The sequence below is a fragment of the Schistocerca gregaria genome, chromosome 6 (assembly GCF_023897955.1).
Source record: "Schistocerca gregaria isolate iqSchGreg1 chromosome 6, iqSchGreg1.2, whole genome shotgun sequence".
NCBI classification, from domain to species: Eukaryota; Metazoa; Arthropoda; class Insecta; order Orthoptera; family Acrididae; genus Schistocerca; species Schistocerca gregaria.
In genome coordinates this window covers 526,312,013-526,325,381 of record NC_064925.1, presented here as the reverse complement: position 1 = coordinate 526,325,381, position 13,369 = coordinate 526,312,013, and the positions used below count along the sequence as shown (strand labels likewise).

General features: G+C 41.3%; 1 protein-coding gene across 3 annotated transcripts in view; it reads left to right on the top strand.

The window, feature by feature from the left end:
* The first annotated feature begins 698 nt into the window (after window positions 1–698).
* Window positions 699–13,369, top strand: part of LOC126278595 (NF-kappa-B inhibitor-interacting Ras-like protein 2) — a 47,729-nt gene continuing 35,058 nt past the window's right edge. For 2 of the 3 annotated variants that reach the window (XM_049978814.1, XM_049978815.1), the window contains exon 1: window positions 699–799. Coding sequence is in view for 1 of the 3 variants with exons in the window: in XM_049978813.1 (XP_049834770.1) it covers window positions 1,052–1,130 (79 nt within the window). In the remaining 2 variants the exon portion in view is untranslated. Of the gene's footprint in view, window positions 800–927; window positions 1,131–13,369 lie in introns of those variants that run through there. The other variant, XM_049978813.1, reaches the window with a different exon arrangement.

Here is a 13,369-nt window from a genome sequence, read left to right as displayed (position 1 = left end):
AGCCGTCGGATATAATGTGTTAACGAAAAAATATTTACTCGCAAATACTCACAATGAGAAGAAACTAAAAAAAAAAAAAAAACAAGAGAGAACTAACAAAAACTAGGAGACTCTATAGTCTTACGGCAAAGATAAAAAAACAACACATTACAAGAAAAAAACTCTCGCGCACTTTTGACATCACTTTGCACCAGACATGAAAAATATCACCGCAACATGTTCTTTGTATTAGAGATCTGTCAAGTTTTGAAAAATTGTATAATTGTTCTGTTGTTGTAATAAATCTTTGCGCAATCATTTAGAGGTTGGTAGATATTGCCATATATTTAATAATATTTTGATAAAATGATGAATATGATTCTAAATGAATGGTGGGTCCATGTGCTTCCCAAGTTGTGCAGCAACCGTAAACCATAAAATTACCAAATAAGCATAAACTAGTCGCAAAATCATGTTCATTTATTCATTTTTGTCCCAAAATCATGTTTTATTTATTCACTTTTGCAAAAGTGAATAAATAAAACTTTTGTAAAAGTCAATAAATAAAACATGATTTTGCGACTGGTTGCTGCTTATTAAGTAATTATTCTAAATATTAAAATAAATATTAAAAAGTATCCAGTCCAAAGACAATAATTCTCCAACGTTGAATAAAAGACAAGCAAGTGATGCGACTATCGATACTACTATGTTTACATTTGCAATTGTTTGGTTCTATGTTTATACTGCGTAGGTGAAAATCAGATGTTATGTTTTGTGTTTGCTGATGTGGCATTCGAGAAGCATTGATAATTAAAAGGTAATTTGTCAGTGTGTTAAGTGAATGAGCGTGAAGTGTGAATAGAGCTTAAGTTGATTAACATATGTTATTTAATACATTACAAACAGTTGCTGAAATCCACTTACAGTTGACATGTGAATTACCTACATCGAAATTAACACGTAATTAATATTGTTTGAGTAGACGAGATGTTTAAAGCCCACCGAATGCGCTGCTGCAGTGCTTTAGTTTTTACGTGTCAGTGTGACGGAGTACGTAGTAAATAGCAAAATGTCATTTGGATTTCCAAATTCATTCAAAGATGGGCGCTTCCGCGGTGTTTTAGCGAAACACAGGATATTCTTACATGGTATCAGCTCCAACAATTTTGTTTGATGTCGAAGAGCACGTATTCCTGCCTATTTTTGTTCTTTTCTTCTATTCGCTTGTTATTTCTTTTTAAAATCGTAATATTTAGGATCCAGTTTGTTTCTTTTCAAGGGAACGTGACATAATAGTGTATCTTGTGACTTCACAAGTACGCAGACATGAGTAGTACACAACACTGTCCGTGTATACTGTTTCATGGACTGTGGGTTGTGGTGACAAAATCAACGTAATCCTATATATAGGTTTGGTTGTAAGGTCATAATTTGGTCGTGAGTTGGGGAAGCCACCGAATGTCAATACGAAATCAAAGTTGCAGTGACGTCCCTATTTGTAATATAACCCGGGCCTTAAGAGCAGTTAAAAGATGACAGTTCGGTAATGAGTTGGCAAAGCGGTTTCTGAGATTAAACCGTGTATTTGCAATAAGACTACAACCACCTTATAAACAGATAAAAGCTATGCTGTATTGAATACTTCTGCTCCTTAAAGCAGAGCATTTCAGAAAGAGAGGAGAACTTGCAGCTGGTGCCTTTATTATTCAGTAAAGTGAAGCAAGAAAGCTAAATCCACTGTTATTGTTTGAAATATACTATATAGTTTTAAAAGCCTTAAAACAACATTGCTGTGTGGGGGCAGTTGGCACTCAGCCCACTATTTTGTCATTTACACATATTTACTGACTTTAAACTCACAATTGGTTCGAATATTTCTCCATTGGTTGATAAATAGGTCTATAGCCAGGACAGTGTGGCCTTCTTGAAGCCGCTCCCCCCCCCCCCACCCACCCCCCCACCCACTTTTTCTTTCTCAGAATGCCACAATTATGGTGGAAAATTTTTGTTTGGTGCCTCAAATTTAAAGAGAAAATTGACACTAGAAACAAAAAAATTGGTCATCTACCCACAAGAAGCCGCTGTATAGTGTGTGGCAGAGGGTACCTCATACCGTTACTAGTCATTTCGTTTCCTGTTCCACTTACAAATAGAATGAGGGAAGAATGAAGGTGTGTATGCCTCTATATGAGCTCTAATTTGTCTTATCTTTGTGGCCCTTATGTGAAACGTATGTAATTGCAGTAAGCCTTTTCTGCAAACAGCTTCAACTGCCTTTTCTCTGTTAGGAAAGATGCTAGTGGCAGCTTGCTGGATAGTAGTGACCTTCTATCAACAAACTTAACAGAAATATCTGTGTTCAGTAATTATCATCTCACTTTTAGAAACTGTCGATTGTTACACACCAGGCATCTAAAAACTTTCAATTTCCTTTTAGTGAATAGAAGCGTAACAACATTTATTCATAAGTTTTCTGTTGGTATACATCTCCAGGCCTCATGAAATGCTGCAGTGCCTCTGCTGGGAAAATAAAAATGATTGTGTGGTGGTATTACATTTTGTTCAGTAAACATAAACGAAGTTTTCAGAGCTACTTGCCCATTCTTAAGTAAAACTTGCCATCTCTCTGATTGTTTTATTTCTGAGGAGGCACAATACATAGAAGTTAAAATGTCCATATGAAAATAGACCCTGCTGGTGTCAGTACTGAATGTTTTGAAATCTATACATACACTCCCTAAACTTTACTCAGGTCAGTTACTAAAAGTAGTTAATATTTCTGATGTTTAGGGTTATTATGTCATAACAAATTTATGTGGTTGCTAAACAAATCCCAATTTAAGGCACATTCCACTCGGAAACTAAATTCTCTTTCCGCAGTAACGTTTTGTTAGGAGTGGTTTAAATAATTTTTGAGATTTTACAAAATGTTAATTTAATCTCTTCTGGGCCTTGGACAGTATCACTTAATAATTCAGCACCGCCATCCATACTAGCTGTATTTGCCATCTTATACCATTGTGAAGTACAACTAGCAAATAGAGCCGTTCATAAGAGTCCAGTCTACAATGTCCTAGCTGAAGTTGGAGTACCGACTTTCAGTTTACAGTGCCAGGAATTCCTCTTCAGCTATAAGATCACATTCAGTCATGTGCCTAAATGCCATTGTTATTGCACCAAAGAATCAGAGTGCTCATGACTCACCTCCAAACAGGCAATCATCCTCGGCATGGCTTTAGGGCTTACACAGATAGCTCCAGTTTCTTCTGCTGGCCTGAATGCACACAGTCACATCACAAGCAACAGTGTGTGGGATATGGTGGCCAATACACAGTGACCAATTTTCAGCCAAAGCACTGGGCGAGTTGTTTTGTTTGTTTGGAAGGGGAGGCTGTCATTATTCGCTGGCTTTCAGCTGGTCAGCGATGACAGAATCGAGATGCATGCTTTGCTGTCTTTCTCAAACGATTTTACAGAAACTATTCATTCATTCATTTCTGCATTACTTATAGCGTTATGTGTCAGCTTAATGATGACATGCCCATCATTTTGTTAATGGTCTCAGCTGTTGTGATATTTGCATTTAAGTTAAGTAAGGCACTGCCTGAAATTTGGCAAAATTTGCTACTGTAAGATAGGGTTCCCTACGATTTTGTTTTTTGTGCATATTATGTAATATGTTGCTGCATATGAAATTTAGCTAACATATTGAATTTTTCTTTAGATATAGGTGGAAGTCTCCATCTGTCACCGATTTTGAGAAAATTGAGCTGATGCGGCATACTCAATTGTGATCACACACACCTGTCCGCCTCTATAGCATAGCGGTAGTGTTTCCGCCTGCCACGCAGGGGGCCCGAGTTCGATTCCCAGCTGGGGACTGGGTGTTGTGTGTCCTTCATCGTCATTTTCATCATCATTGACTCGCGAGTCGCTGAAGTGGCTACAGCTAAAAAGAACTTGCAATAAGGCGGCCGAGCTCCCCCGCATGGGGCCTTCCGGCCAACAGTGCCATACGCTCATTTCATGTCATATCACACACCAGCAATAAATGGTTTGAGTTATCAAAATGAGATTTTGCCTAATGAAAGCATGCAAAGAGGAGAGTATTTTCCCACATAGTTAATGTGCAAATTTTCATTCCCTAATGTGTTATGCCAGTAACTACAGACTTTTGCAGTGGAGTTTGGAACAACACAAGTGAAGACATTACATGTTTATTTTTGTACCAAGGACGTACTTTTTCATAAACTGTTGGTCTTACTGTTCTTCAGTTCTTTACTTAATAAGCCACTGCCTCATAATTCTCTTGCATTTGTATGTGCACAACAAGTTAGTGAATGACATTTTGTAAACTCTGCTGTGTTTTGGCAAAAGAAGCAAATTTTAACAAGGCAACAAGAGAAATGTAAGTTTTACTCAAAATTCGCCACTCATGGCATTTCTCTCAAAGCTACAAATGCTTAACAAGCCATGTGAAATTAGGTCACTGCTTTTTTTGCACTTTCAGTCGAATACTTTTTAGATACTAACCAAAACAGAGGTAACAGTAGATGTTTTTTGAATGTTTGCCGTGCAAGTGTGGGTGTGGAGTGTCTCAACTTAATATTTACAAAATTCAGTTTAGAATGGCACTTCCCCTTGAGCAGTCAGTGTTTCTCCTACAGTGCTTGCTTGCAACCCCCACCACTACCGCTCTCTCCATGCATGCCCTGCTGACTGTGCACATACCAGCCATGTTATTTTGCGTGAACTCTATCTCTAGTGCTTCCTCAACCCAATTGTATTGACTGTCTTGCTCCATAACTCCACCAAAACTAACGGCCCTGCCGTTTACCCACAAATATTTTACTCAGACCTTTAGGACTGTTAATAATTTGTAATTGTATGCATAGAAGGCTTCGAAGTTAATGTGTGTGTCAATTACGTCTATATATAAATCTAAGTGGTCTCAAACATGACTCTCCCAAATGTTGCAGTATTTTGATGCCAAATTGACAGCTTAATCTAGAGTTATGTGACACAGTGAAACTTTTCGAGTCTAGAAATTTATCATTTGTAGTGACTTCTTGAGTGGCAAGAGACCAATGTTAGTCATGCTACTCACTGATCTCAGTAATATTCATGACCTATTATGTGATCTTCACAGAGGAGGATTTTCATCATCACTTTCCTTTGGACATCAAACCATTTGGGTTTGCCAGACAATGTATGTGCTGGAAAACTATCCAAAGTTACAACAGAAATATTAGAGCTGGAAATCCCAAATACTTAGTCAGGCCATCCTGATTTAGGTTTTTCGTGATTTCCCCAAATCGCTTCAGGCAAATGCCGGGATGGATCCTTTCAAAGGGCACGGCCGACTTCCTTCCCCATCCGTCCATAATCCGATGAGACCGATGACCTCGCTGTCTGGTCTCCTCCCACAAAACCAACCCAAATACTTAGCTATGGTCACATCTGCAGTACCCTATTCTGAAGGCGTGAGACATGAGATGGCAAACTATTGCATACCATGACAAACTCCAAAACTTTCAAAGATGAGAAGAAGTGGTGGAATTTGACCTGAACCTTTTTAAAGATGCTCTCCTTGTGCCACCTTTCAATTGGCTGCACCAACTCATCAACAAACTTGCCCTGTGGCTGGGGGACCCTTCCAAGTGTGTCTGAAGAGCACACATGACAATGTTAACATATCATTAAATAATACTTTGTTTTAACTGACCTGCAATGTAAACATAAAGTGTGTACATCCTTTTGTCTGATAATATTCAATGATACAGCAGCTGTATGAAACATTCTCTTACTTCTTGCTGCATCAATTCAGGTTAAAACCTTGAGCTTATGAAGACTTCCATGATTTTCATTGTCAAGAGCAACTGATGCCAGTTGCCCCTGACAATGACGGTGATGGAAGTCATCAGTAGCTCAATGTTTAATCCTGAATTGACATGGCAAGAAGTCTGAGTATGTTTTATACAAAAGTGCTGTTGCGAAAGACATGTGAGAGAGTAGTTGTCATTTCCTTCTTCGCCAGTTTAGGGATTGACCACTGAAGAAGTGACCTTCAGCTATGTTCTCTTTTTGAACCAATGACCTTCTTACACCTCTTATCAGTCTACACACAATCAAGTCTCTCATCATTTTGCCATACTGCACAGCATTTTTTTTTCTCACTCCCCCATGCAGGGTGGGGGACTAGAATAGACATGTGGTTATTCCTTGCCTGTCATGAGTGGCAAATAATTTCCTGAAGACCCAACAGCTGCTTCCCCTGGCCTGTTATAGGTTTATAGATGACATCTTTGTGGTCTGGACTCATGGTGAAGTAACACTCCTTAATTTCCTCCATAACCTCAACTCCTTTTTGAATCTGAATTTCACCTGATCCTTCTCCAAAACCCAAACCACCTTCCTGGATGTTGACCTTCATCTTGTTGAAGCTCACATCCACACCTCTGTCCATATCAAACCCACCAACAAACAACAGTACCTTCACTTTGATAGCTGCCATCCATTCCGAATCAAATGCTTCCTTCCCTACAGCCTTGGTATTCGTGGCAAACGTATCTGCTCCAGTGACGAATCCCTCAACAATTACACCAATAACCTGACCAGTGCTTTCCTCTCCCGCAACTATCCTGCAGACCTTGTCCACAAACAGATCTCCCGAGCAAGACATTCCTCCCCGGTCCAACAACAATATTCCTACCCTCAGACCACACAGAAGCATCCCCCTTGTCACCCAATATTATCCTGGCCTCAAATACATCAATAAATTACTCCGCCAGAGATATGACTTTCTCAAGTCAACCCCTGAAATGAGATCATCCCTTGACAAAATACTCCCCACACCACCCAGAGTTGCCTCTCGTCGTCCCCCTAACCTCCGTAACATCCTTGTTAAACCCTACAATATTCCCAGACTACCTTCTCTACCCAGCGGTTCCTACCCCTGTAACCGAACCCGCTGCAAAACCTGCCCCATGCATCCCCCCACAACCACCTACTCCAGCCCTGCTACTGGTAAAACATACACAATTCAAGGCAGGGCCACGTGTGAAACTACACATGTCATTTATCAGCTGACGTGCCTGCACTGCACAGCCTTTTATATTGGTATGACAACAACTAAACTGGCTGAGCGCATGAACGGACACAGACGAACTGTCCGCCTAGGAGATGTCCAATACCCAGTAGCGGAGCATGCGCTCCAGCATAATTCTAGGGACCTAGGAACCTGCTTCACTGTATGTGCCATTTGGCTTCTCCCACCCAACATCAGTCCCTCTGAACTGCGGAGATGGGAACTTGCACTCCAGCACATCCTTTCATCCCGCCATCCCCCTGGACTGAACCTACGTTAAACAACCTCACTCCCATTTACTTTTCAGTCTTCTCCTCTTTTCCTTTCCTATTTTCCTTTCCTCTTTAGCCATTCATGCATCTTTTCATCCTACATCTTTATACTATACACCTCTTCTGTATGCATCCTCTTTGGTTTGAAGCTGGCACAGTACCTACAGTAGAATATCTTTGGCTTCCCTCAGACAACCATGCCTCCATCCTTGCTACCCTCCCTGTTTTCCTTTCCCTGTTGCTTCATAACCTGGGTTGTGAGTAACTAAATCCACTTTCCCTTCTTCCCTTTCTTTCCCCTCTCTCCTCCCTGATGAAGGAACATTTATTCCGAAAGCTAGGAACTTAAATTTTCGGTTGTTTTTTGTGTTTCTATCGGCTGTACTGAGCTGAGGTAAGTACTGGCCAGCCCCTCTATCTCTTTGTTAGTAATTGTTTCACATCTTTATATGAGATTTTCCATTAATTAGTTAAATAAAAGGATTTTTTACACCTAGTGATGCTTTTACATTGACAACTTGGCCATTACCAAGACACTCACAAATTTTAGCTTAGTTCATGATCAATCCCCTCAGCCTTTTTGGTATAGTTACTTGTGGTTCAGTTTAAGGTCTTAGCTCCACTTTTCTCAGTTTCACAAAAGTGTAAACTGTTTGGTGAAGGACACCTTGCATAGTGCACAATCTATCCATTGTGGGTTGTGTTATTCTGGACCTGCTATTAGAGTGGATTTATGTTCACATCTGAAATCCAGTGCAACAGCCATGCCAATCTGTTGAGGGTGAGGGGAGGGGATGGTCACCATGCACCCTCATGGTTTGACAGTGTAGGGATTGAACTGCTGTTGCCTGAGCTGTAACCTCCCCACTTCTGCTGCCAAGTAGGTGCCTGTACAGTTGGTGGTGGTTTTATGTACAGGTCTCTCAACAGTGAGGTTATTAGCACCTGTACTGAACTAACGAAATACAGGTGTGGTTGGTGCCTGTCTAGTCTGTTGGATTGGGACTCCGGGCAATGGCTACTACGCAAGCTAGCTTTTTTGCCATGTGGAGGAGGGGGGGGGGGGGGGGGGGAGAATGCCCATGGGGAGAGCCTCAGAGCGGAGCGAGTGGCATCAGGGTAAATGACACGCCATGAAATGGATCAAACTGACCCATACCAGTGGACATACCAAGACAATCAGTGGATTAAAGGCAAATTTTGGTGCCGAGACATACAACAACCCCCTGGCATGTCCGTCACTGGCCTTACCATGGATGAGAGTCGGGCAACAAGAAATGGGGCTGACCAGTTTGCCCAGGTCTTGGAATGCTCCAGAAGTGACAGAGAATCTTTTACAGAAATGCAACCACTGATTTCCATTGAAAATATTGAGGATATGTTAGAAGCAGTTGCTGCAATAAAGAAGATGAGAAATAGTTCTTTGCTGGTCATAGAATTGAGTGCTAACAAATCACAGGCACTTGAGGCCTATGACAATCTTGAGAATATACAAGTTACAATCTCTCCTTGTCAAACTTAGCAGGATTCAAGATGTCATCTTTCATGATGAGCTGACACTACAAACAGATGAAGAACTGCATGCTAACCTAGAGCGGCGTGGATTCTATGTTGTTCATGGACCCTGAAGCTTTTATCCTACCTTTTGATGGAAATGATTTACCAGAGAAAGTTAAGGTAATGGTTTACAGCTGTGCTGTAAAGCCCTATTTTCCTCCTAAGAGATGTTTATGGTGCCACAGATTTTATTACATGTCCTCCCTCTGTGCTAGTGAATCTACTGGTGGGCATGTGCCAGAACAATACATGAGGGCAGCTCTTGTGAGCAAACCCCTCTTTCGCCACATGTTCAGTTTTCAAGAGGGGGTAGAAAATTCATGAATATAATACACTTGACCATCTGTCTGTCAAGACTCTATGAAAAGTTTGAATGATTCCATCCACTCAATATGACATCAGATGTTGCAAATATTGTATAAAATCTACACCCCTCCTTTGGTGACAATGTCTCAAACAGTGACTCCTGACAGTAGTATGTACCACTGCCTGTTTCTCAGACAGGGGAGCGACACCAGCTTCCTCAACCCCCCACACCCATAACACTGGTTATAACCAGCCAGTATGTGCAGCTGGAGTTGCCTTGTCCTCCTTTGATATAATCAGGGATGAGGGCACCTGCCCAATTGCCTCCTTCCCAGTGTGAAATAGACCAGCAGTCTACCACCACCTAATGGCTGACAGAGCCACAGGCTGCAGGGCTTAAAAAGGAATGTTTCTCTTCAGTCCCAGAAGTTGAAACAGGGAGATCTTCATCAAAACCGAAATGTCACAGGCCAAGAGGAATAAATTGAAATTTAAACCAAATTCTGCTGCTCCAGTCGATCCTGTCCATCCTCCCGGTGAGGTTGATGAAGAACCTCACATTCAGATGGAGGACAGTTCAGCAACAAAGTAATTCCCCTTTGCTGTGCTCTCAGATCCTAGTCCAATGTTTCTTCAATGAACTGTAATGGCTACTGTTGCCAACTGACTGAACTCAGTTAGGCCTAATGACTATGTATTCTGCAATTGGTGTGGCACTTCAGGAGACATGGATCTCAGAAATCCAACTACATACAATTGAAAATTATAAATCCTACTGTACAAATCACAGCTGTTTGTGGCTACCCATCAGTTAGAATAACACTGTGTGATGTGTATCTACCTCCAGCCCCCAATGGTTCTATACATCATGAGCTGGTGGAGCAAGTGGAACAGCTGCCTCTACCATTCCTCCTATTGAAGGACCCCAGTGCCCAAAATACTCTGTGGTGCACCCAAGCTGCATCCAGAGGGCCAAGTAATATAGCAGTTAATTTCAGAACTGGAAGTCTGTCTCCTCAACACTGGTGTTGCAATGCATTTCAGAACAGACCATGGAACATATTCATCCATAGGTAATACATTCTGCATCGTGAGCATCTTACCCTTAATCCAGTGGTCCATTCATGGGGACCTTTGTGACAGTGACCACTGTCCTCTCACACTCTTTCTTGATCCATCAGCCAATGGAACATACACCACATTGGTCACTTCGGAAAGCCAACTGGCAAGCTTTCAGTTCCAAAGCAACTTTTGAAACCAGTCAGGAGAAGAGCCTAATGATAAATGTGACATCATCCACAGGAGTGCTAAAAGGAATGCATTAAACTTCTGTTACTTGATAAATAAATCAAACTCAAGGCCGCAAATTCAACTAAATACCTAGGGATTATGATTACAAACAACTTAAATTGGAAAGAACACACAGAAAATGTTGTGGCAAAGGTGAACAAAGACTTCATACCAGGTAGAGTTAACAGAATATGTCAAGAAAGTTCAAAGAAAGACAGCACATTCCGTATTATTGAGAATTAGGGGAGAGAGTGTCACAGACACGATACAGGATTTGGGGTAGACATAATTAGAACAAAGGCATTTCTCATTGCGGCGAGATCTTTTCATGAAATTTCAGTCACCAGCTTCCTCCTCCAAATGTGAAAATATTTTGTTAATGCCAACCTACATTGGGAGAAACACTCATCATAATGAAATAAGGGAAATCGGAGCTTGCATGGAAAGATATGGGCGGTTGCTTATTCTGCATGCTGTTTGAGATTGGAATAGTGGAGAATTATTGTGAGAGTGGTTTGCTGAACCCTCTCCCAGGCACTTTAAAATGTGATGTAGATGTAGATATGTAGATGAGTGGTGTAAGGTGCTATTGGCATGATTATACACAATGTGGAAGCAGTAATACTCTGTTCTTCAGGCTATTCCTGACGGATACCTGTGTCATCGTGGCCTGAAGAACTAGCTGCCAGCTGCCACTATCGGAGAGTGTCATAGGGCACTTCAACGACACAAACCCCATCCCTTTTCAGTATGTTTAACAGGATTTAGGGGACATGAAAGATAGGCACAGTTCTTAATGAAGAAGATAAAGCAGGAGTGTCAGGAACAGTATGTACCATCTGTGGGAGCCCACACACCATCACCTCAAGTATGGACTAAACTCCTCTGCAGTTGCTGCCACCTACCATCCACAGTAGTTTCTGGTACCTCCCTCAACAATGGCACCTGTACTGATCCAGTGGTCATTGTTGAATGTTTCACGGCACACTTTGCTGAAGTGTGTTGCAGTGCAGAGCACCATCTTCAGGGAGTCATACAAAAAGCAAGCGCACAATTGAGCCCTGAATTGTGGATATCAGTTTTATCCCATGAAAACTCATGTTGTGCTCTATAGTCAAATCAGGACTGTGCAGCCGCATGCAGAACTTTACCTCAGTAACCAGTTACTTGAAGTTGTTGACTTTCAAATTTTTAGGCCTTTCGTTTTATGTTAATGTGGTTACCACATGTACACCAGCTCAAGACATACAAGGTGTGATCAAAAAGTAAAAGGATTTTTTTGATTTTGCGAGCTTTATACATCAGATCCCCCCCCCCCCCCCCCCCTTGTCTTGTGGTACACGCGTTCCTGATGTATTTTTGTATTTGCAGCTGTTTTCGATATTTAATTTATTGTTGACAGTCAAAATGATTATATGTAGTTTTTGAGTGCTCAACGAATTTTTATTTTTGAAAAAGGTGGCTCAAAGAATGTGAATTAAATTTTGCTTGAAAATGGAATAATTTGCAACACTATATTCAGAATGTTGACAGTGGCTTTTAGCAAATCTACCATGAGTAAAACAATAATTTATGAGTGGTATAAACAATTCAAAGATGGTCAGGGAGGTGTTGAAGGTGACGACTGCTCTGGATGCCCAGTACATGAATTAGTTATGCACCGTCAGTGTGAAGCAGTCTGAAGAAAAAGACCGGAATTACGGCAAAATCACTTGTGGAAACTACATCATGAGAAGGCTTCTGCTTGCACCTCAATGCTTGTTCATGATTATTTGGCAAAAAACAAAAACCATTATGTTGCCTCAGCCACTGTATGTGCCTATTCCCTAGGCTAAAGAGAACCACGAAAGGACATTGTTTTGCCACCATTGATGAGAATAAAACAGAATCATTGAAGGAGTTGAACACAAAAAGTAAGTTCCAGAAGTGCTTTCAAGATTGGAAAAAAAGTGATGGAATAAGTGTATTGTATCTGAGAGCAATTACTTCGAAGGAGACAGATTTGTTGTTGGGGAATAAATAAAGATGTTTTAAGAAAAACGAAAATTCCCCATTAGTTTTTGATCACACATTGTATTGCTTGAGAATGCCAGCCCCCTCAGATTTTTCAGCAGCATCTCCTGGGGAACAGACCACACAGTTCTTCTGAAATTTTATCTTGACTGGACTACAGATGTGTTGCCTATGGGCTAGCAGAACCATCAGTACAGAGCTTGTTAGACTGGGTCCACCACTGTGATGTGTAGTTGGCAATAGAGCCTTATGTACGAGCACTGTAGATGGCCTCCTGGTGGAAGCTTGTGTATTACCATGGAGGGTCAGATGCCAGCAACTCTTTTACGAACTATGCACTCATAACCTGTCGGAGGCCTCCTCATCCATGTTATTTGACTCTGTTTCACAACAGACAGTTCAGACTGTTCATGAATTGCGCAAAAATAGGTAATCAGCTGTGATATGATTGGAGGCTGTGTACAGGGATCTCCAACTGCCCCCTCTTGTCTGTTTTGTAGAATTTCTTCTTGACACCCCCCCCCCCCCCCCCCTTCCCATCCCCATCTTTCTGTGTTAGGTACCCAGTTCTATGATTAGGGTGGACCTTTTTTTGTGGCCCCAAGAAAAACGATGATTCTGTGATTCTCAGACACCTGTTCCGTTTGGTTCTCCATGATTACCTAGAGGAGTGAATGTCAACAGTAGGATCAGGTTAGCATTTGCACATGCAAGGGTGTGTGAGAACTATTCTCTGCCTTGAGTGTGCAGTGTATACGCTGCAGAGTTGGTTGCTATGTCATGGGCCCTGCATAACATTAAAACTTTTGCTGTTAAGGATTTTGTGGTTTGTAGTGACTCCATGGGCTGGTTACAAGGCATA